Source organism: Prunus avium, chromosome 5 (assembly GCF_965620075.1).
Source record: "Prunus avium chromosome 5, drPruAviu1.hap1.1, whole genome shotgun sequence".
Lineage (NCBI taxonomy): Eukaryota > Viridiplantae > Streptophyta > Magnoliopsida > Rosales > Rosaceae > Prunus > Prunus avium.
In genome coordinates, this window is record NC_142288.1 from 15,544,653 (window position 1) to 15,568,072 (window position 23,420).

General features: G+C 41.6%; 2 protein-coding genes and 1 pseudogene across 2 annotated transcripts; 1 reads left to right on the plus strand and 2 right to left on the minus strand.

The window, feature by feature from the left end:
- Window positions 1-2,746: 2,746 nt before the first annotated feature.
- On the minus strand, window positions 2,747-8,710 carry NHL8 (NDR1/HIN1-like 8). Its single transcript, XM_021948555.2, has 7 exons — window positions 8,242-8,710; window positions 7,669-7,743; window positions 7,067-7,583; window positions 5,896-6,281; window positions 3,727-3,953; window positions 3,468-3,615; window positions 2,747-3,285 (listed from the first exon to the last, which is right to left on the minus strand). Exons 1-7 carry the CDS (start codon window positions 8,686-8,688, stop codon window positions 3,157-3,159), a joined length of 1,929 nt encoding a protein of 642 aa, XP_021804247.1. The 5' UTR covers window positions 8,689-8,710; the 3' UTR covers window positions 2,747-3,156.
- A 5,463-nt stretch (window positions 8,711-14,173) lies between these two features.
- On the plus strand, window positions 14,174-14,893 carry LOC148294389 (uncharacterized; annotated as a pseudogene).
- Window positions 14,894-15,048: 155 nt separating this feature from the next.
- On the minus strand, window positions 15,049-15,639 carry LOC110751563 (uncharacterized). The gene has a single exon (XM_021952055.2). It carries the CDS (start codon window positions 15,637-15,639, stop codon window positions 15,049-15,051), a length of 591 nt encoding a protein of 196 aa, XP_021807747.2.
- Between the last annotated feature and the right edge of the window lie 7,781 nt (window positions 15,640-23,420).

Here is a 23,420-nt window from a genome sequence, read left to right on the forward strand (position 1 = left end):
TCCTTAGTGTGAATATCCTAAAGCAAACAAAAACTCGGGTAAATTAGTACACAACAATTTAATTGTTCAGTAATCTGAGCAACGAACATCAACTTATTAGATAGAGATGGAACGAGTAAAGTATTAGACAATGAGAGAGAGGATGATAGAGCAATAATGCCAACCCTGTCACAGGATAAGTAACTCCATTGGCATTAGCAATACAAGTTCGTCTAGGTTGGGTAGTATTCAGAAAATCAACAGGATAAAACATCATATGATCAATTGCACCGGAATCAATTATCCAGTCTATGGAATCACTCTTATCCGAAGTATGGAATCCATAATAAGTACCATTACTGGCAGTGTCACGTTGTGTTCGTTCTTTGAGAGTAGCCCACCATTCGGGGTAGCCATGTAATTTGAAACAAGTCTCACGAGTGTGTCTCAGATCATCACAGGATGCGCAATCTTGTCCATGTGTCGGGGTCGTTGGTCGGAAAGTCATAATATGTGCAGCAGAAGATGCATAGGATATAGATTGAGTAGGAATCTGGATCGAAATTTGAGTCGGAGTTGGGGTCTAAGTCTGAGTCCGAGTTGGTATCTAGGTCAGAATCTAAGGCAATTTGGGGTCTAGGTCTTTCTGGAAATCAATTCTTTGAAGATCGGGATCGGAATAGGGGTCTTGGTCAGATCCTGAGTCAGGATCGGGTTCGGGGTCTGGTTCTGCATCTTTAGGGACTGAGCCATCTAAGCACTCAATTTGGCTAGGGTTGGGGTCTGGTTTTCCATCTTTAGGAACTGAGCCATCTGAGCACTCAATTCGACTAAGGTCGACTGAGAAGGAGAGGCGGTGTCGATGATGCTACCTCTATGAGGAATTAAAAAAACATCCTCCCCCATGGCGGCGATGAGGGTTTGAAACTAGAGTCAATAATTCCAAGATCGCTGCTCTGATACCATGCTAAAATATGAGAAACTATGAGAGAATATTTGTTTGTGGGAAATTTCTATGTATTCCTCTCCTTATAGGAGGACATATTTATAATACAACAGTGCCTTAGTAGCGAAGTAAAATAATAAATTCTGATTTCTATATAAAGTAGTAAATCAATTACAATTAATATGGAAATCCTTAGTGTGCAAAGAAAGTCAATGATCCATAAATCACGCCAAACAATTTTGAACATGCACAACAACTAAGCACAATACATTCAACCCCTCACCTTGAGGTTGGGACACACCTTGCACCTTGCATCCAACCTCAGTCTTTACCATATGCAGAACAACCAAGCACAATACATTCATGGGGCCAAGTTCTGTTTCTCCAGTAGTATTCTAGGAATTATTGTTGCAGGTTTAGGCATTTGACTTCGCGCTAAGGAGAGGGAGAGCTTTGCCAGGATATCAGACTGTAGTAAGTCTAATCGCTCTTTCAAAATTACCAATACTGTATCACATGCTTTTAGTAGCCAGTGAAGGTCAGACAAATACAGTTACAGTGATTAGCTTACGGATAACAAAATCTTCCTGAAAGCCATGCAACCTTTTAAAATCAATAAAGGACTCCCATGCTTCCTTCACTCAGTGTTCCTTCAAGGCCTTTTCGAGCGTTTTGAACACAACTGCATGAGAGGAACCTTCCCAGCATATCCTTTCAGGCTGAACGCTAGTAGAAAAATCCCGGGTAGATAAAATTTGATGTTGTTCATATCTTACACTTAATACCCCAGGCTTTTCGTATCTTCTACTCAGAACTGATTCTCTATCATAATTTGATATTAAGGCAGTCCTCCGGAAAGCTGAAACGACACAAAAAAAAAAAAAACACAGAGGACATTGATGAAGCGATTATGCGTTAGAACCTCTTTTGTCACTATTAGTGCCATAGATATTTCATCATAACGATGAAAAAACACCGAGAAAGGATAATCACCGGCCGTGACATACCACTGCTAAACTTTGGCCTAGGTGAAAAAACATGCACCAATTGCATACTCATTTACGTAAGCCATAAACAGTAGCCAATATTTGCTAAGACAATTCCTCGAGGATCCAGCATGCTCTCTTTATGCCCACATGCCCAACTAGAATCAAAGGGCACAAAGTAACACACATACAGAGTCACATGAGAAAATAATCTGACACCAAAGCCAGCCAGGAAATCATATCACAATGACTACAATCAATAGCGAACGGGGTATCATAAAACTGGTTTTAGTCATACATCTAGGCTCTGTTTGTTACGTAGGACTGGTTTGGACAAGACTAATTATGAGAATTGTCTAGGATAGGCTTGGCTTCTGTCCTATGTTTGATGGGGCGCTAGATTAAGGGGGAGTATAATTCAAAACTATGAAAATAATCATTTCAAACATTAATACTTTTTTTTTTGTTCTCAAATATGCATCAACAAAAATCATAAACTTCACTAAATATTACAGCCATAAAAAATATATTCAGGCTTAAATGAATATTACAGCCCGTTTTTCAATTAAAATTTAATTAATATTATAAATTTACCTCACTAACACTGTAATTCATGTCTAGTAAAGCCTCACAACATACATCAAACTAATGTAATTACACTCAAGAAAAAAAGAAAAGACAAGCAAATTGAACTGCATTAAATACAATTTATCTTTTTTACCATGAAAGAAAAAAGCAATTAAACTGCATTAAATAAAAGAAAACATTAAAACCTGAAATCATTGTATAACATGAACACATAAAAGCACTCATCCAAATTATACAAAAAAAAAGATTAACGCATTAAAGCTTTTTGATATCATACCAATGGCCTTCGGCCGTATTATCCACAGCTCGCTTTACAATAATTTCAAAACTGTAATTTCCCTGTTGTATTGGCCAATTTCCACTAAAACTTTACAACACTGATGAACATCTATCATTGCCAGAACATAATGATTTGAGCAAAAAAGAGAAGTGGAGACTGTTAAATTTAATGCAATGGGAAAACTGCAGAGATGGAGCAGCCAATAAGAAGAGTGCCATGAACTGCCTTGCATAGGAAATTTATTTATTTATCACCCCGCACTACGTTTGGATCATACAATCTTCACAAGGTTCAGTTACATGTGATCTGAGTGCACAGTTACTCTCTGTCGTTTACAGTTTTTCTCCTTTGAATAGATGGGTGTAATTGTGTCACAACTATCCGGCTGTGTGTTGTTTGCAACCTTTACGTCCATAATGCTGAGAACTTCGCCTGACGATCTTCTTGCATAAATAGCAATAGTGGTTTTGGCATGCCCAGCAGAACATATGATTGTTATTGCCAATCTGATGGGAAAAGGCAGAAACTCTATTTATCATATTGACACAACTCCAAAAATCCTCAGAAAGACAAAAAGGACATTTACTACTTTTGAAAAAAACAAAAAGAGAACATAATGAATTTCCTTATTAACCATCAAGTAAACCCATGAATATCTGATTTGTATCAAGGCGCCGTCTTAACTCACCTTTGCATTAAACTGACCACAATTAGGGCATAATTGACCATGTGCAGCAAAGAGTTCAGCTTGAATCTGACCCAAAACCTGTCGAGGATTCATCTGTGCCTCCCAGTTCTGAATTGCTTCTTGCGGGAACAGTTCACATGCACCATCTCTTCAATTAATACAAAGCTAATTAGTTCTACAGAAAATATGTATATACATATTGATGAACATACAAATAAAGCATAGGAATAGCCTCAAATACTTAAATCAATTTAGAAACCTGAAATGATCATATCCCTCAATTGCCTTATCACAGCGGTAACAGAAGTATTGCCCACAGTTTTTACACACCATCTTGTTACAACCTTCAGTTCGTGATATTGCCATCTTACAAGATGGGCATTGCTTTGCATCACGAAGAATTTCCCTCACACTGAGAATCTCATTGATTTTCTCACGTTCTTTGTGCCTTTGATTGTCATTCAACTGTCCCAAATTTTGACGTTCCTGCATTATAAATTTGTTTGTATTCAATTCTCACTAGTAAATTAAAATAATATGAAGTTTCTAATAGAAATGAAAGATAGATATCCTTTTTCTCTAGAAGGGTGGGACCAAAGAAATGTTTAACTCAGATATCATAAATTGATCGTGCACTATAACACTATTGAGAATATATCTTGCATTTAGTTCTAAGCCTAGCACCAAAATACCTATGAGGATGTCTCCAACCATTGCCAATTAATTTGAGTTGGATGCTCAAACATTAAAAGAAAACTTTACCATTCTGCAGCCACCATAAAGCACACCATTTCTTAGCTGTCAAAATGCCTATGAAAAACTAAGGAGATATGGGAGTTATTGAATCGAAGTGAAAATGACATCTAAATGGGGGTGGTTGGGCATGGCAGAAGTAAATTGATAGAGTTTGCGAAGGTCCCATCATGTATATCATTGGAGACAGTAAAACCATTTTGCACTTAGTGAATTGAGATAATCCATAGGAAAATTAGCCTGAGGTTGACGTGGTCAGTTTGCAGCAACCATAAGACAAAGTTTTTTCTTTTTTACTTTTGAATGAATACCATAAAACACAGTTTATATTGCCACATATATGTCTTTTATCTCAGCTGTTAAAATGGCTATGAAATGTTAAGGAGGCATGAAGTTATCCCATTGCAGAGAAACTGACAGCTAAGACCTGTTTAATTTATTCGCCTAGTATTGCAACAAAACACCGTGTATTTACCAAACCCAAAAGACTTGGAGGAATTCACAGCTGCAAACATATTACTAATTGTACAAATAAGATATATTTATCATGGCAAAAACATGCCTTTGAACCTCTGTATTTTCATTTTGAGAAGAATAACAAGAATTTATAGTATGATCAAAATAGTTCTGATGTAGTACAGCCCATAGGTGTTAGGTTAAGCACTTAGACAATAGCACATAGAAGAATATAAGAGACCGAGGAGAAGAAATATAGATCGAAAAGACGAGATAAAGGGCAGAAACAGTAGAACAGAGAAGAATATCGGAGATTGAGGAGAAGAAATATAGATCGAAGGGACGAAATCAAAGAGTTCTAGGAAAAGGTTTACTCAACATTCAAATCTGAATTTTAAAGAACTACATGGGGTTATTTATAGAAAACTAAAACCTAGACATAATAGGATAAAAATCCCTTGCTTAACAGAAATCCTAACCCAAATAAAATAGGAAACTTAAAACTAGAAATCTGGAAATCTGGAAAAGTAGAAATCCTACTAGAATTGGGAAAACTAGAGAATCTAGGAAACTAATAAATTTAGGTCCTATGCGTCCTGCATCAAGTTCAATATTTTTTTTGGCACATAATCAGATTCAAGTTACAAGGTAAATAAAATGATAATTGAAACATCTGATGAGAACTAGATGATGCCTGCTGAACCAGAAACGAAAACAGAAACTGGTCTGTGTGAATGTAAGAAGAGGCAGAAATCAGGGTTCCGGATCATTTAACTCTACCATTGCATATAAAGTCAGACTACACAGATGAATTTGTAACTGACATAAAAAAAACTAAATTAAATAGAATTTATACAGGATCAACCCTTCACAAGCAAATATGTGTTTTGTAACTAAGCGTAACAGCAAATTCTACCATGTGGAACTTAAGGGAATCATCAGCATTTGCCCATACTACATTAAAAAATTTGGGCAAAGGTGGTGTTGTTTTCCCTTTACAACAGCTTGCTTTTTGTTTTGATAGGAACCAAATATTTTTAACAGCAAATCATAGCATGTCTCAGTACCAGAAAATAAGTTATGACTGTCATTTCTACCAAATGGCAGTTGATTCAAGCACAATATCCTGCTTTGATGAAGGGATAAACATGATTCCCCCCCTCCATCCCGTAACCAAAAAAAAAAGATTAATAAGGACAGCAAAGAGTATAAATTTTACCTGCAGGATGTGAAGTTGCATTTCTGGTGTCATACACTGAATACCTACATGGCGCCGCTCCTTGCAAAGTGTGCAAAAGCTAAAGAAGCACTTTGAGCATTGGGCATGCTGGTCTTCATCCTCTATGCAGGGAGTTTCACATCTTGGGCAATACACAACATCTGACATTGCCTCTAGTGTTTTAATTAAGATTAAGGACTCCCAACGTTCAAACTCTTCATCATCAAGCAATCGTTTTAACAAACCTGGTGGAATCATACCCCGACATTTTGCATCAGGACACTGCAGTTTGCTTACAGTGCCTTCCTTCACATGCATGTCAGAATAAGTCTTCATGCATTTCCAACAGAAAAAATGCTGACATGGAAGTCTGACAAACTCAGTGCCTAGAAAGATAGATCAATTAGAGCGGTGAATAAGACCTGCATTGACTTTTCATAGATAGTAAGTTCAATAGATGGTACACCTCCCAAGGATGAATCAGTTAAGCTGCCTCCTAAGGATGAATCAATTAAGCTAATTACAAGCTAACAAGAGCTTATGACCAGGAAATTACAATCAATCATGAAGTAATTTTAATGAATTCAGGCAAAATGGAATCCTGATAGTTTCATCCTAAGGACGGAATCTTAGACAGATCCATCCCAAGGACATCGTTTAACACACAGACACATGAATACTAAGTTTTACATGTACTTGTATGCATGTGTAGAAATCATACTGGAAAAGCCTAGAGAAAATCACGTGTAAGTTGTAACCAAGTTAATTTCTTTTTGGCTCAGGTAATGAATGAAATGTATTGAACTGTTGCTCTTATTGCGGAGAAATGATTTGAATGAAAATTCCCAACATAATTGTTCAATGATTATTTCCCTTTGTGTATGCAAACAATGATCATACTTTAGTTCACTCAACCAGAATATAGAGTCAGCATAAATCTTATGAAAAAGACTCTCTAGAGCCAAAGTTATTAATAATTCTCAAGCATAGAGAAAAACTAGTCTAGCAACTATAAGTGAACTAAGTAGATATTAGATATGTTTTATATTTCTCAAGGCCCAAAAGAAAAAAAGAAAAAAAAAAAAGAAAAAAAAAACCAATTTTTTAATAGAAATAAATTCTATGTCAAATTCAAAAGAATCTGTGTCAAGAAAGGTTTATGTCAGATTACCTGCAAACTCACTAAAACAGATGCGGCACTCATGCAAATTTTTGTGAAAGTTCTCACGGAGTCTATCATCGTTGTAACTTCTAATAAAAGGAATGTCAACATCTGGGGAAACACTTCCAGTAACTGCACGTCTATCTCCAGCATCTCTCACCCCATAAGGACCAAGAATTATTTCTTTATCAAAACCAAGATACGAAAGCGAAGAATTTTGTAGCCATTCCACCCATTGGTACATAACCTCCTGCCCTGGTTGTTCTCTCCATATTGAGTCCAGCTCAGAACACAAATGGGAGATTTTACTAGAATGCAGCCACTGAACGGATATTGTAAAATACGGTGGTAGGTGACTTGGGTATGATTTAGGTAACAAACATGTCAACATAATTGGTGGAAGATGCTGCGCTTTGAAAGAGTATGAGAATTCATCAGAACCGTCGCTTCTGGTCTTAAGATCACTAGATGAATTCAACTTCGTAGTAACAGAAATTTCACCAGGAGCTTCAATATGTATATGAATCTGCATATACACAGGTTCACATATTTACTTATTTCACTAAATAATGATTAAAAGGAGCCTCTGAAGTAGTGGATTATTGCCAAACCTGGAATGATCGACAGCCTCCTTGTCCTTCAAAGATGAAAAAGTCGTCTCCATAAATGGACTCCATAGCAAGCAACTGTCACAAACTTAAAAGGATGAGAAAAGGTCCAAAGAAACACAACAACAACAACAATAACAAAATAATAATAATAATAACAATTAATAAAAATAATAAGGAGGTTCAAGATGCTGCTATATGTGAGCACCAAATTATTTAACTAGTAGCAGATGGTTTGCAAACATAAATAGAGTCACATTAACCTTGCAATGTTTTTTATTTAGCTTCAGTCCCTCCCTCATTATGTATTACACCAACATAGAGAGATTACTCTTTTCTATATCTAGCTCAACAATTTATTGGGAAATGCAATCTTGCCACATAAACATTACCCCCACCCTATCATCTCGATTATGAAATCACCCGTTCATGTTTTTAATGTAGCAATTTGATTTCCTTTACCCTCATTAATAAATTATGTTAGAAGCTTAAACGACTCAATTACGAAAGCGGCCCTTCATGTTTTCAACTCCTGTGCTTATTGAATAATAACAAAATTAAAAACTTGAACACAACCTCATCCTCCTGAGCCTGATCATCAATCCTTAGCTGCTCATCCGACAACATGGGTTCTTCCACACCGAGCTGCAACTCTTCCAATCTACTCAGAACATCATCATCCTCGCCTTTCCTAGACTCAGACGCCTCAACTGCAATTATTTCTTCTTCTTCTTCTTCTTCTTGTTTTTCTTGCTGCCCATTTGCTTTCTCACCAATACTCTGTGCCTGAGAAGTGGAAGGGACTGAAGGTGCGTCAAGATTTTGGTCTTGATTGTGTGGAGGTTTGAGAGTCCATGTCTCGTCGTCCTCGTCTTGGGGAGGGCGGTGGTCTTGTTTTTCTCGTCCTCCTCCTCTTCTGTTCTTTCCCATGGCGGATTCTCGAGCAACGGACGGACTGCACTCGGAAGTAGTAGGGATGCGTTTTGGGTCGTTTTTCTTTGAGAAAATGAGAAAATTGTCCATTGCAATTGGGGTCGTTTTCAATTGGGCGGCTGCGACTATTGTTGATTTATCGATATTACAAATTTATAAATAAACTCAATCGTAAATATGTATTTATAAAAAAACCCAAATACTATTTAAACATAGAAACACACTCAAAATCAACTTCAAAATCAACAATTGTATATTTTTTGGGTGTGTTTATAAATGGATTTTGAGTGTGTGTAATGATGAATTTTGGGTGTGTTTATAAAGTATTTTGGGTGTTGGGTTTTTTTATAATTTCAACCCCCATTTTGGGTGTTTTAGTGAAACTCCCAATCGATATTTACATATTTAATTTCATATTTTCATGAAATGAAAATATGAAATTGTTTACCCGTTTCTGTTTGTTTCCTATGATGGTAGGGAAAAGTTCCCCATTAATTCGAAGACCATGGTTTGGTCAGCAAATTAACTTTCTTTATGTGTCGAGCGTGCCACTGTTAGCAATTTTTGATTCTAACAGACTTGGGAATAAGAATAGCTTGCGCCCCAAGCTATTGACTTTAATCAAACGATTGTGAATTTGGGTGAGGAATATCTCCCAAGTAAGTTCTTTTCTATGCCTTAGACTGGTAAGGACTTCATACTTTTTCTCAACATAAAACTGGTAGTTCTGGCCAGAATAAATGATAACGATTGAACTGATTTCAGGCAGAACTTCTTTTTACAAGACTCAAAAAGGGAAAACTGACTATACAAAGATAAGAAGAGGGCTGTGTCTCCATTTCTGTCTGGGTAGTTGCCTTTGTTCTGGGCTGGACTGGGTGTGCCTGTGCTGGACTGGACTTCAAACAACTTCAACTGATGGGTTTTGGCTGCAAATCGATACCAAAGCTTGAATTTGGCAGAGCTTCAATCTATTTCAAGCCCTGGAAGGCTTTTGGATGGGCAGAACTGGGATTTCTCCAGTCTGAAAGGGGCAGAAGTGGCTGGACTTGAGCTGGGGGTGTACTGTAGTACCTGTGCTGCTTAGTCAGGGTTCTTCATAAATTTGTTGAGTTTTTCATATTTGAAAATACTCAAACTCTGCTAGTCTTGGCTTTTGCTGAACCAAATTTGTAACAAGAGAAATCTCGTTATTGTTGACTTATGAACTGGGATTCAACTCAGAAGTAGTGGTCTAATTGCCTCTGCTGGGAGAAAACAAGATGATTCTGCAAGCTTGTTGGAAAGCTTTTGGAGTACTTCAGACTCTGAGTCTGTTGGAACTTTGTTTTGGGATTCTGCGATCAAGTGACCATTTGAGTGTTTGTCTTTTGACTGAATTTTGGGTTGTTTTTGGTTGATTGTCTTTTTTCTGTTCACCCCCTCTTATATATATGAAATGTTCTTTGAGAGTGGGCGGCAAGTAATCAAAAGATTTTTTTAATTTTTAATTAAAACAAACAGGGGTTCCATCCATTTTCTGGCAAGAAAACACTCAATGATTAGTTTTCTGAGGTGACTGCTTCTGCATTTTTGATGGGGCGCCATGCTTGTTCTTCCATTTTACCTGCTTCTGCAAGAATCTGGAATTTTGAGATAGCTAGTTCTCAGCTTTCGAACAGCTCCCTGTTTTCCGCTTATCTCTCTTTTCATAAAAGCAGAGTCTGTTTATCCTTGAAAATGGCGTTCCTAAAAAATATCCAGATTATCTTTAGATAAACTAAGCGGAATTTGATCTCCTGGCAGCAAAGCCACTTATGAGTTGTTCTTCTTTTTGCCTGCTCCTGTTCAAACTTTATCTCGAGCCGATTTCATTGACTTTTCTAAGTCAGGGTCACGTGGGTATGTTTCTTTTTAATCCAAACCGTCAAGCCCATTTCTTCTTTCGGCTGTTTTGGCTTCTATTGCGGCCCAGTTTTCCTAACGTCTTTTGGGCCACGTGATATTGGCATGTTTGCTTTGCTTAATGGACTGGACGTGCTGATGGGCTGAAATCGTTTCAAGCGGCCCAGGAAGTGATGTGGGCTCTTTGCTTTTGGTTTTGGCGTGTCAAATTTGGGCCCAACAATGCCCCCATTAAGTTTGAACTGGTTTAAAAACGGCGGTTTCCAGACTTAATGTTTTTCGGCTATTAATTTGTGCGCGCCGAAATAAAACGCCCCCTGTCTGCCACGTCCTCCTGCCTAGACTTCGTGGGAAATTGGTCAGTTACTAGCTGGTCATTAGCTCGTCATTATCAGCTTTCAGGTGGCGTCTTGTCTTCCCTTTCCCACGATTTCGAGTCCTTTAAAAGAAATTTGAAACCTCCAGTTCCTGTTCATCTCAAAACCTAGCTTTCTCAGAGTTCGGTTTTCTCAGTCTTTATCAGAATCCTTCCCCTTTTCTCAGTTCAATCCTTAATCCTTCTTTTGTTCCTAGCCTGTAAACCTAGAAAATGTCTTCTCCAAAGACTCGTGCCCAAAGCGCTTCCACCTCAGTTCCTCCGGATTACATTACCGGAACTGGAATCGACGCTCACGCCATGGAAGTTCGAAGCAGACTTCATCCTCTTGTTCAGAAAAAATTGGACGAAAACGTCCTTCATTTGTTCGACAGTACTCTGACTTTGGGACCTCGCTGGTTTGGTTCTGTCCCAGCTGAGATAGCAGAGTTAATCAAGAAGGATGCTGAAGCACCTCTGTGTTACCAAGGGAATTCTGCCTTATCCTCTTATTCTTGGGTCAGCAAGAATTTGAGCCGTTCTTTTCCGTCCAGTGAAGTGAGGAATAGTCCTGTGAAGTGGGCGGACTGGATTGACAAACTTCTTCCCAAGTTTGGAGCTCACTGGAGGTGGGCAGGAATTTATGATGCAATCCTTCTGTCTAAACAGTCCATTAATCGGGATGAGAACCTGCTTGCTGCCGCCCTATGTTTCTGGAATTCTGCCAGCAACACATTTGATTTCCGTGTGGGTCCGATGGCGCCAACTCTGCTGGACACGACTCAGATTTTTGGGTTTAGACCCCATGGAAGACCTGTTGATGCTGTTGGTGATTACCACCGAAGGAGGAACCAGGAGAAGCTAGCCACACCCTTCACTATCTCCCCTGCTTCTATCAACCAGAACTGTTCTTTCTCTAACTTTTTGAGAAAATTCAGTGTGGAGAAGGACAAGGATCAGCAGCATATGCTATTCCTTCTGTACTGGCTGAACAGATTTGTGTTCCCCAATCGTTCTTCTGCTGTTTTGCTTGAGTACAGGCATTTGGCCGAAGCCTTGCACAACCACACCGACGTTGGACTTGGGCCGTCAGTTCTGGCTCATCTTTTCAAGAATTTGCATACTGCCACAATGGAGAGTCCTCTGAATCTATCTGCTCATGGTTCATTTTGGATGATCCAGGTCTGGCTGCAGGTATATTTTCCAGAGTTTCGATTTCCTGATCTAGTTCTGTCTGAAAACCAGGTTCTGGCTCTTCCTCTGATGTCAGCAGAAGTGCCCAAGCGCTCTATTGAAGAGTACCTGATGTGGTTCAGGCATTGTTCCAAACGTTCTGCAGCTTAGTGGCAGGTGGTGGTCAGAAGAACATACCCTTGGTTCCAGCCTGGGTATCGGCTTTTTGAAAAAGAGCCGGAAGACGAAGCTACCAGGACAGAATACAGGAAGATATTTCTGAGCGTATCCTTGCTGAGGGATCTGCCTTATGGAGGTGGGAAGCCACCAAACTATCATATGGGGGCAGAAGTCTACCATCCCAATTTCTGCGCACGACAACTTGGCTGTCCACAGGTCATTCCGTTCAAATACTACCGAAGTTGCAATCGAGCCTCGTCCTGGAGAGATTCAGATAATCTGGAGGTGCACAAGGATGCTCGTTATGCAGTTAATAAAATTAATAACAATCTGGATGGTCTTTATCCATCCTGGGAGCTCAACTCATCCAGTTCTGCCGACTTTGATGCTTGGTGGAAGGCCAGATTTCGAGGGATACCCGCTTCGGCCGCTACAGTTAAGGTGCTTTTTGAGCGCTGGACCTGTGGAAACGTGTTTGGCGAGGCAGAGGCCAGAAAATTCACAGTTAAGACCATTCAAGATGTCAACGATCAGATCATAGAAGGTAAATTCTTCGTTCTGTCTGTATTTTCCTGTTCTGTTATCTATATTTGTTTGACAAATCGGTTCTGCCTGTATCAGACCCTTCTATGAAGGAAATCATTGGTGGACAGACGGCTCAGGCTGGAGCAATGTTTGGTAAGCTTTGATTTATCCTGTTCCTTCTATTTCCTTGTGCTGGATTTAGTTCTGACTTTATATTTCTCTTATGCAGTGAGTTCTGTCATTGCCGCTGGTGATTTGGAGCCTCCTTCTAGAGATGACGAGGATGAAAACTTGACAGAACAACCACTTGCTGAGGCTGTCTCTACTGCTGGAAAGAAAAGAAAGGAAAGTTCTCCTGCGCGGGGCAAAGTTGCCCAACCTGAGACTTCTGGTATAGTTCTCGTATTCAGATTCCATTTTCTTTGACATGTTCTGTCCTATTTGCTCTTCTGACTCTTGTTTGTTCTGTGCAGCTGAAAGTCCCCCTCCTCCTCCTCTCACTAGGTCTAAAAGACTTAGGAAGAGGCGTGAGATTGATTCTGATGAGACAGAGGAGTTTAATGCCAATCCGGATGAGGCCTCTGGAACCGATGATGAGCTGCAGGAAGCTTTTGAGGCTGTTGAAAAGGAGAAGCAGCAAGAAACAGTAGTGGAAGCCCCTTCAAAAAAGAAAGGAAAAGATTTCGAGGAAGAGGTAAGACTGAACTCTGGCCACTTATAGATATGCTCTTTCTGCTTTTCCTTTTCCAATTCCTAATTTTTGTTTGTCTGTTTAGGAGGAGATCCCGGCTGAGGTGATAGCAGAGAGTATTGCCTTGGCGCAGAAACAGCGTGCTATGCCTAGGACAGAACTGACTAGCTCGGAACTGGCCGCTTTTGAAGACACGGAGGCTGAACATTCCACTGCAGCTCCAGCCTCTGAGGAGCAGCAAGAATGTTCTGTCTCGGAACCAGTGGAACAGGCAGAAACTTCTGTGGCAGTTTTAAACAATCTGCCTGTATTTGAGCCCGTAGAACAGGCTGATCCTCCTGTCGCAGCTCACGCAGAACAAGCAATGCTGGGGTCTGAGGAGCAGATAGAGGCTTTAGCAGTATTGGAACCTGTGGAACAGGTAGAACTTCTAGTTGCAGGCCTGGCAGAACCATCTGCCTCGGGGCCTGTGGAGCAGGTGGAGCTTCCTGTTGTAGCCCCAGAGCCAGAAGTAGAATTAACTGCTACTGTTTCTGAAGCCATGGTAAGTCCTTGTCATTTTATTTCTGTCCATCCTTCGCACTTTATCCTGTCCTTGTTTCCTTTTAACTCTTATTCTTTTCAGGTGGAAGTGCCCGGAACTGCAGGAACCGTGGCAATGGTGACTAGCCCTTTGAAACCTGTTCTCGCAGCTGTAAGTATTCACCATGTCATGAATTTTTCCTTTCATTTCTGCCCTTTTCTAATCCACAATTTTGATTTTGCAGATGCCTATCCAGTCCCGTGCTGTCTCAACTATCACGGCCTCCTTTGCTGACCCAGAATTGGCCGAATTTGAGGCTATGGACTTGGATGCCCAACTGGACAAGCTGGAGAAACTCAGTTCTACCCCTAACAAGACCAAATCCAAAGCAGTGGATGAGGCCATGGAGAGAGTGAAGATCTGGCAATCTACTGAGCTGGAGCTGGAGGAAAATAGGGAAGCTGTTGAATAGCTGATGAAGGATCTGGACCTGCTGCACGGGCAGAACATGGCTCCTAAGCCAATTCTTGAGATAAGTCTGAATCTGGCCAGAGATGTGCTCAATCTACATGATCGTTATGAGGATCTCAAGCCCACTTTCGAGACTTCTGAACTCTGTAAGGCTACCCACGATGCCAACTTGGCTGATTATGCAAAACAGAAGGCAGAACTGGACCAGATGGTGGCGGGGTATAAAGAGGCCAAGGCTACCGCAGATAGGCTGGAGAAGCAGATTGAGGAGCTTCAAAAACAACTGGCAGAACGCAGGGAGGAGCAGCGCAGGCTGGGTGCTGGACTGAGTTCTAAGACCAAGGCCACCTTCCTTGTGCAGAGCATGGTTTCAGCTTCCAGGCCAGCTTTGGAAGTTGCAGAGGCTTCAATCCACCAGGGAGTGCTGCTTCAGAAGGAGCTTTCAATTAAGAAGACAAGTCTGCAGGAAACCCTTAGAAGACTAGGATTTTAAAATTCAGATTTTGGAATTGTAATGAACTGGTTGAGTCACCAAAGTGACTATTTGAAAATAAAAGTTTATTTATTTTTTGGAATTTTAATTTTTCTAAAAAAACTGAATGAAGACTTAGAAGATTACATTAATATAGGATTAAAACTAAAACAAAATCAAGCAACAGTTTCAATTCGTTCTCTTTCTATCCCAGGATCTGTCTGCACAGCCTGTGAATCCCACATGGTTGGATAGAATTTCATTAACCATTTGCCATTGATTGGCGCAGCATGGACTTCTCCATCTCGATCCTGTAGCCTGTATGCTCCTAATCCCAAGACTTGGTTAATTACGAAAGGTCCTTCCCAAATTGGTGACCATTTTCCATAACCAGCTATATGTGTTCCGAGGGGCAGAACTGCTTTCCAGACTATCTCTCCTTCTTCAAAACTCTTGTTTTTAACTCTCTTGTTGTAAGCTCTCGACACAGCCTGTTTTCCTGCTAAGAGTTTGTTGAGGGTATCAATCCTACTTGCATCCAACCCTTCTAGTTCTAATAACATGGCCTGGTTGTAGTCTTCTCCCACTAGTTCGTGTTGATGAGCAGTTCTGAGGGATTGAACTGCAATTTCCATAGGCAGAATTGCATCGTGTCCATAAGTTAAGGCATACGGAGTCATGCCAGTTGCTTCCCTTTTTGAAGTTCTGTACGCCCACAATGTTTCTGACAACTTCTCATGCCATTGCTTTGGATTTTTCTCAAGCATTTTTATGATAATATTGATTATTACTTTATTACTTGATTATGCCTGTCCATTGGCTTGAGCATAATAAGGAGTGGATTGGAGCAACTTAAACTTGAACGCTTCTGCCATGTTTAGCATATCTCCAGATATGAAAGAAGATCCCCTGTCGGTAGTGATTGATTCTGGAATACCAAATCTCTGTATGATCTGTTCTTCTATGAAAGTGATGATTTCTTGAGACGTGGTAGACTTAACAGGCTTGGCTTCTACCCATTTGGTAAAATAATTCGTGGCTACAATGATGAAACAATGTTGTTGGCTGCTTGCTGGATAGATTTTGCCAATGAGGTCCATTGCCCATCCTCTGAACGGCCATGGCTTGACTACTGGATTCATGGGGACCGAAGGAACTTGCTGGATTGGTCCATGTCTTTGGCAGGCCTCACATCCCCTGGAATAATTAATGCAATCTTTCATCATGGTTGGCCAGAAATAGCCATACCTTCTAATTAGCCAACACATTTTCCTTCCGGCTTGATGTGCTCCACATATCCCCTCGTGGGTTTCTCCCATGACCTTCATGTATTTTTTCTTTCCTAAGCATCTTAGCAATACCTCATCCTTGCTTTTTCGGACCAAATCTTCATTCCACATAAGATAATTTAAAGCCATGATTCTGACTTTCTTTTCAGAAGGCAAGGTTGGGTATTGTAAATAGCTTATGATGGGAGTTCTCCAGTCATCCTCAGTGATTATGGCAGAATTGACGTCTATTTCCATTCCTCTGGTCAGAACAGATGGCAGACTCTTTTTCCCTACCCTGATAATCCTTTGCACACAATCTTCCGGGATTTGTATTCCTGTAGCTATTTGAGCCAGTTCATTGGCTGCAAAGTTCTCTTCTCTTGGGATGTGTTCCCAAGTGGCTTCCCTGAATTCCGTCAACAGATTCCTAGCTGCTACTAAATAGACAGCTAGAGCAGGATTCAAACATTTGTATTCCCCAGCAATCTGTTTCAAAACAAGCATAGAGTCTCCCAAGATTTCCACAAACTGGACTCCGAGTTCTATCAGCATTTCGAGGCCAATGATTAGAGCTTCATATTCAGCTCTGTTGTTGGTGCATTAGAAATCTAACTGAAAAGAATAACAATGTCTGACTCCCAAAGGTTCCTCTAGAACAATCCCTGCTCCGGAAGCTAAGTCAGTTTTTAATCCATCAAAGTATAGCTTCCAAGGTGTGAGGTCAATCGAATAGATGGGATTGTTAAGACAAACATGAGCTCTTGTTAGTAGATCTGCATTTGCTATATCCAAAGAGTCCATATTTTCAATTTCTTCTCCTGGATGATCGGCTAGGAAATCTGCTACAGCTTGTCCCTTGACAGCTTTCTGAGGGACATACCTGAAAGCAAATTCTGTCAGAGCCAGAGTCCATTTCCCAATTCTGCCTCTTAGCATTGGCCTTGTTAGCATATATTTGATTAGGTCTGTCTTGGCAATGATATAAATGGTAAATGGCAGCATGTAGTGTCTGAGTTTTATAGCAGTGAAATATAAAGCCAGACAAAGCCTTTCGATTGCAGAATAATTTCTTTCTACTTCTGTCAGAGTTCTGCTCAGATAGTATACCGCTTGTTCCTTCCCTTCCTTGTTGTCTTGGGCTAACAGACTTCCAATTGACGTTCCTGATGCAGACACATAGAGTTTGAGTGGTCTGCCTTTCTTTGGTGGGGACAGAACTGGTGGATTTGACAGATAGTGCTTAATTTCTTCAAAAGCCTGTTGGTGCTATCCTTCCCATTTAAAAGTCTGTTCCTGTTTTAGCCTTAACAAGGAAGAAAAAGGCTGAATTTTCCCCGCGGAATTGGATATGAATCTTCTTAGGAAGTTAATTTTTCCCAGAAGACTTTGCAGCTCTTTCTTGTTCCGAGGTGGTTGAGCTTCTATAATGGATTTTGCTTTATTTTTGTCAACTTCTATGCCCCTCTGATGGACCAAAAAACCCAAAAAGTTTCCTGCCTGTACTCCAAAAATACATTTTTTAGGATTCATCTTCAATTTATGCTGTCTCATTCTTTGGAATGCCTTTCTCAGATTGGACACATGATTTTCTGCTTCCTTGGATTTAATTATCACATCATCTATATATACTTCTAGAGAATGTCCTATCATATCATGGAAAACAAAATTCATTGCTCTTTGATAAGTGGCTCCTGCATTTCGTAAGCCAAAAGGCATTACAGTGTATTCAAAAGCACCTATGTGCCCTGGACACATGAAAGCTATTTTATGGATATCTTCTTCTACTACCATGATCTGATTATACCCTGCGTTGCCGTCCATGAAAGATAGCATTTGGTTCTGAGCAGCTCCATCTACTAGCATATCTGCCATAGGCATAGGATATTCATCCTTGGGGGATGCTTCATTCAGATTTCTGTAATCCACGCAGATCCTTACTGCCCCTGTTTTTCTTTTCAGAACCGGGACAATATTGGCTAGCCAGTCAGTGTAAATGGTCGGCCTGATGAATCCTGCTTTGAGCAATCTTTCTATCTCTTCTTTGACTTTTAATTCTGTCTCCATGGACATTCTTCTTCTGGCCTGTTTAATTGGAAGGTAGCCTTCTTTGATAGGCAGCTTGTGCTCTACCAGTTTCCTGTCTAATCCAGGCATTTCATGATAATGCCAAGCAAAACAATCTCTGAAATCACGCAAAAGTGTGATGATTTCGCTTTTGAGCGGTTCTTCTAGTAGTGCGCTAATGAAAGTAGGTCTTGAATCCTCTTCTGTCCCTAGATTAATCTCCTGTAATGGATCTTCCACTTCTGGTAAGGAATCATCTAGTGCTGCTGGTGCAAAGTCCAAAATTTCCTCCTGTAAACTCTCTTCCTGTTCCTCGATGCTCTCATGTGTGAATTCTGCCATATTAATGGCTGGATCCCACGCAGTGAATTTCATTTCTCCCCAGTACGTCAACAATCTTTTTGTAATGGATCGGATTGTTGTAGCTCAATCCTTTTCTCGTTGATTGGGACTAGACATCGGAGTTTTGGAGGGTCAGAACAAAAGGCCTATTCCAGTCTTCTAGAGAACTGGCCAGACCGTCTTCAATGAGTCTTTGGGCCGTGACACCGTGAGGGCGGCCGTTCTGGTTGACTCCAAAGAAAGAGAAAGGACCAAGGTCATCATGATAGTACCTTGCTTCAAAACACATGGAAGAGGGCAGAAATGGCCGTGGATCGGCCTCTACTATCTCCATGTAACCTTCTTCATGCCAAAGAGCTAGCTGTTGATGTAGAGTAGAAGGAACGCAGAGGCTTTGGTGAATCCAGTCTCTTCCGAGTAATGCATTGTAGGTAGTAGAAGCAGTGTCCACCACAAAGAATGCGATTTTCAGCTTTTTGGTTCCAACAATGACATCTTCGTCCAGAATTCCATGAGTCTTAGTGATGCCCCCAGCAAAGTTGGTGACGGTCAAACGTGTTGGAATTAGATTCTTCTCTGTTCTGCCCATCTTGCTCAGCAATCTGTGCGGTAAAAGATTGATGGCTGCGCCTCCATCTACCATTACCTTGGAAATAGGAATGCCTCCAAAGTTTGCGGTTATGAATAGAGGCCTGAGGTGATTGGCCATTTCCCTGGTCGGCTTGGAGAAACAGAGCTGTTCTGCAGCTGGTTTCATGGTGGTTCCGCCTGTTCTGGCAACAGGCACTTGCTGTTCTGGCGCTTCTTCTACTTCCGCCAGTCTGCACTCGAAGCTTTCTTGCGAGAGTACGTCTCCCTCCAGAGGGCTTCCTTGTCCCTCTACTGCCCTGAATCTCTCCGATAGGATAAATACCATGTTAATGCCAAGATCACCTTGCAACAAGTTCTCCAATTCTGCCCCAAAAGCTTCGGTTTCTTCGTCTAGCCCTCCGTCATACTCCATTTCTTCTGTCCAGTCTCCTTGTTCTCCTGTCTCGAGGAAACCAGTTTGATCCTCTGCGGATGGCTCATAGTCCAACTGTTCCTCCTCGTTTTCTTCAGTCCAGCCTTGTTGTTCTTCTTCTGGAACATGTTCTGGCCCTTCTTGTACTTGTTGAAGTTCGGGTTGATCGGCTGGGGATGAGGTTGAACAAATGGAGGGTTCTGTCTTTATCAGCTTTTGGGATTTATGTCCTGTCTGTTCTGCCTGAGGAATTGCTTCTGGATTTTCTCTTCTTCTGGCAGAATTTGGCTCTGTCAACACCTGTGCATCTTTCCTGTTTCTAAGGAAGGTGCAATATTGCCTCTGAACTCTTCTTTTCTGAGTTCTGGTTAATTCCAAGGTTGGTCTGCCGCTTTTTCCAACGGAATACCATCTTCCTTCTATGATAGTTGCTAAGGGCTTGTCATTTCCCGGCATCCTAATTGGTATCTCCGCCTTAGGCTGCTCTGGCATTCTTCTGTTGTGCTGATCTGGCCTAAGATAATCCCTTTGTCTGACTCTGTTTCTGGGAGGAATCGGAGCTAAGCCTTGCTGGTGCGACGTTCCAATCCGGTCAAACACGCTGTGTGTGGGCTGGTTCTGCCTGTCCAGAGTCACTTCTAACTCACTTTCACACTTGCATTTACTGCATAGTACTATCCCAGCCGAGATGGTCGCCTTTGGCCTTTGGAAATTCTCCTTTGTAGTTCTCCTGCTCCTGCTGGAACTGGCATTTTCCCTTCGTTCTGGCCAATTTAGATTGACCATGTTAACTTGGGGCTGGGGAAAAGGATCTGTCGTAACTGAGGGTGGTTTTTCTGCTAGTTTCAATCTCCCTGCAGTTATTCCTTCTTGTATGACATCTCTGAAAACGACACAACTGTTGGTGGAGTGGTTCCAAGAATTGTGCCATTTGCAATACTGCCTGCCCTTAAGCTCCTCTGGTTTGGGTAGCTTGTGAGGCGTCTCTATTGCCTTTTGCGCCAGCATCTCATCGAACAAAGCATCGACTTTGGTCAGGTCGAAAGAGTAGACCTTGCTCTGTGTTGGTTTGTTTGGAACAAATCCTCCTGTGAATGGTGGCGGCTTCTGGTCCTTTGGTGGCTTTGTAAGAGCTTTGCAGCTGATAGGATGCTTTAACTTTGCCATTTCTGCCACTGCAACCTCTCTTTCTTCCGATCCCTCTGTATCTTCTTCTGACTCTACCTCAATCAAATAGATTGAAGAAGAAGGGGACTTGTAGTATGTACCTTTGGAAGAGTTCCTCTTCTGCTGTTCCTCCCTTAGCAGTTCCTCATATTTGGATGCTTTGTCTGCCAGTTCTGCCAGATCTCCGAATAGCATCCCATCGAATCTTTTTCTCAAAGAAATCTTAAGGGAGGTTTGAGCCATCTGAATGAAGTGCCTTTCTTCCATAGGGATTCGGCACTTCATCTTGAGCTTTCTAAACCTGGCTATGAAATCCTGGGCAGGTTCATCTTCGCTTTGCTTGAGAGCGGCAAGATCACTGATGGTGACTTCTGGCTGAATCCTGAAATAATAATCATGGAAAACGTTTTCCATTTGCTCCCAGGTCTGAATAGAATTGGCTGGCAGACTGGTGTACCAGGTGAAAGCCAATTCCCAAAAAGCCTTAGCTTTAACAGAGGATTATTCTCTATAGCTATACACTGGACAGAAAATCTGCCTATGTGCTCAACCGACGAAGCATGAGGATCTTCTCCGTTGAATAAGGTGAAGTTTGGTACTTTGAAACCTGCAGGTAAAGGAATCTGGTCTATGTAAGCCGAGAATGGCTTTCTGTAGGTAGGCCTTTCTCCTCTCCTGGCCTCCGGCTCCATCATCTCCCTGATCATTCTCTGTAATGCCCCCATGTCATTCAAAGCATTGACAGGATGTGGATTTCGTCCCTGTTCTGGCTGATTATGATCGAACCTGTGCTCCATTCTGTATGGTCGAGACGGAGCTTCTTCCCTGTGTTCTTCCTCTTCTTCAGCCTCTGGATGGTTCCTCCAGTTCGCCCCTGGTCTATTTCTGTCGTTGTTGGCAAAAGGGTTAATTCCACCTCTGCCTCTCCTGCCCCTTGCTAGTGGAGGAAATGGATTAGGATCCATTCTTCTTGGTCTATAGGGTGGCACAGCTGGTGCCTCAGGCAGAAGTAGCAATGGTTGATCTGGCGGGGCCACAGGTTGTGGCGCAGGTGGTTCTGGCTGATTCTGGGGAACCTGAACTGGCGCAGGTCCTTCTGGTCTGACTGGAGGCTCATGCTCTTGAGCGAGAGGGGCTCCTCCCCTCTGTCCAGCTCGGATTTCTTCAGGTCCCGGTACTCCAGCTATCTGTGCAATAAGAGGATTCTCTTGATATGGCCATGCTAGCCCTGGTGGAGGACCGTAGGGAAGGTCTAACTGCTGTACGACAGTATCAGGGTTTGGAATTCTGGCCATGGCAACCTCACGGTCCTTCCTGAACTGCCTGTTAACTTGCCATTGCATCATGGCTGTTATATTATTCAAAGAATCCTGGCTCCTTTGTGTTGTAGCCTCCTGCCGGAACACAACTTCCTGTATTTGATTCAGCCTCCTGGAAACAGTTCTGGAACGTCTGCTTCCTGTACTACCATGAGCTGATTGTCTAGCATCGCTTTCTTCCGATTCTGGTCCTTCTCGGAAAGCTGCTTGGTCTCGTTCCATCATGCAACGTGGATTCTGGCTAGAACTTCCAATATACATGCACCTTCAACGTGGATTCTAGCATCGCTTTTTTGCAGAGCCTCTGGCCAAACTGTTAACTTTGACAAGTCTATTATCTACTGCTCTCCCAACACCAATAATGCTTTGGCTACTGAAATCAGTTACATCTGTGGCTCTCCCCTCACTGAAAACCTTGGTCATTACTTAGGGATGCCCCTGCTCCACTCAAGAGTCTCCCGCAACACCCATAGAAAACTGGTGGATAAGGTCCATCAGAGACTGGCCTCTTGGAAGAGCAATCTTTTGTCTTTGGCAGGAAGAGCTACGCTGATTCAAGCAGTCACTGCTGCAATCCCTGTGTATGCTATGCAAACAGCTAAACTCCCAGTGTCTACCTGTAAAGAGCTTGACCGTGTGAACCGGAACTTCTTTTGGGGAGGAAGTGCTAGTAAGCAGAAAGTACACCTTTGCCAGTGGGATTTGATTTGCAGACCCAAATCCAAAGGTGGCTTTGGCTTCAAAAAAACTTTTGACATGAACCAGGCGCTTCTTGCAAAAATTGGCTGGCGCCTTCACTGTAAGGATGATGGGCTATGGGCCAAAATTTTCGAAACCAAGTATTTGAAGGGAAAGACTGTGCTTGACACTTCCCTAAAAGAAAAACAAGGTTGCTCCACCACTTGGAAAGGGGTTCTTCATGGTGCTGACCTCCTTGGTAAAGGCATGCATTGGCGGATTGGTAAGGGGGATACCGTCCGTTTCTGGAAGGACCACTGGATTTCTACTGGGCCGCTGCTGATTCATACAAACAACTTAACCCCAGAGCAGTTAAACTGCAACGTCAACAGCTTTATCAAAGATGGCTGGTGGGATATTGGGAAGCTGCGCTCCATGCTTAGCGAGGATTTAGTGCAACAGATCATCAACTCCCCTGTTGGATTTAATAGCGAGCTACAGGATTCACAGATCTGGAAGCCTGCTCCCAATGGGATTTTCACTGTCAAAAGCGCCTATGCGCTTCTTTTCCCTAATAACTACCAGGTTGATCCCTTCTGGAAATTCATTTGGAAATTGAAGATTCCCCCCAAGTTACAGTTTTTCTTCTGGCTGGCTTACCACGATAAAATCTCTTCCAATGATCAAAGGGCTAAAAGAAATCT

What these genes read in the sequence shown, in the direction of transcription:
- LOC110751563 (XM_021952055.2), bottom strand. Translation starts at nt 15,639, where the DNA reads ATGCTTGAGAAAAATCCAAAGCAATGGCATGAGAAGTTGTCAGAAACA.
- NHL8 (XM_021948555.2), bottom strand. Translation starts at nt 8,688, where the DNA reads ATGGACAATTTTCTCATTTTCTCAAAGAAAAACGACCCAAAACGCATC. An exon ending in ATCAGGCTCAGGAGGATGAG is followed by an intron (nt 7,744 to 8,241) that starts GTTGTGTTCAAG and finishes AGTTTGTGACAG; the next exon opens with TTGCTTGCTATGGAGTCCAT. An exon ending in GTGGTCAGTTTAATGCAAAG is followed by an intron (nt 3,286 to 3,467) that starts GTGAGTTAAGAC and finishes TTTTCCCATCAG; the next exon opens with ATTGGCAATAACAATCATAT.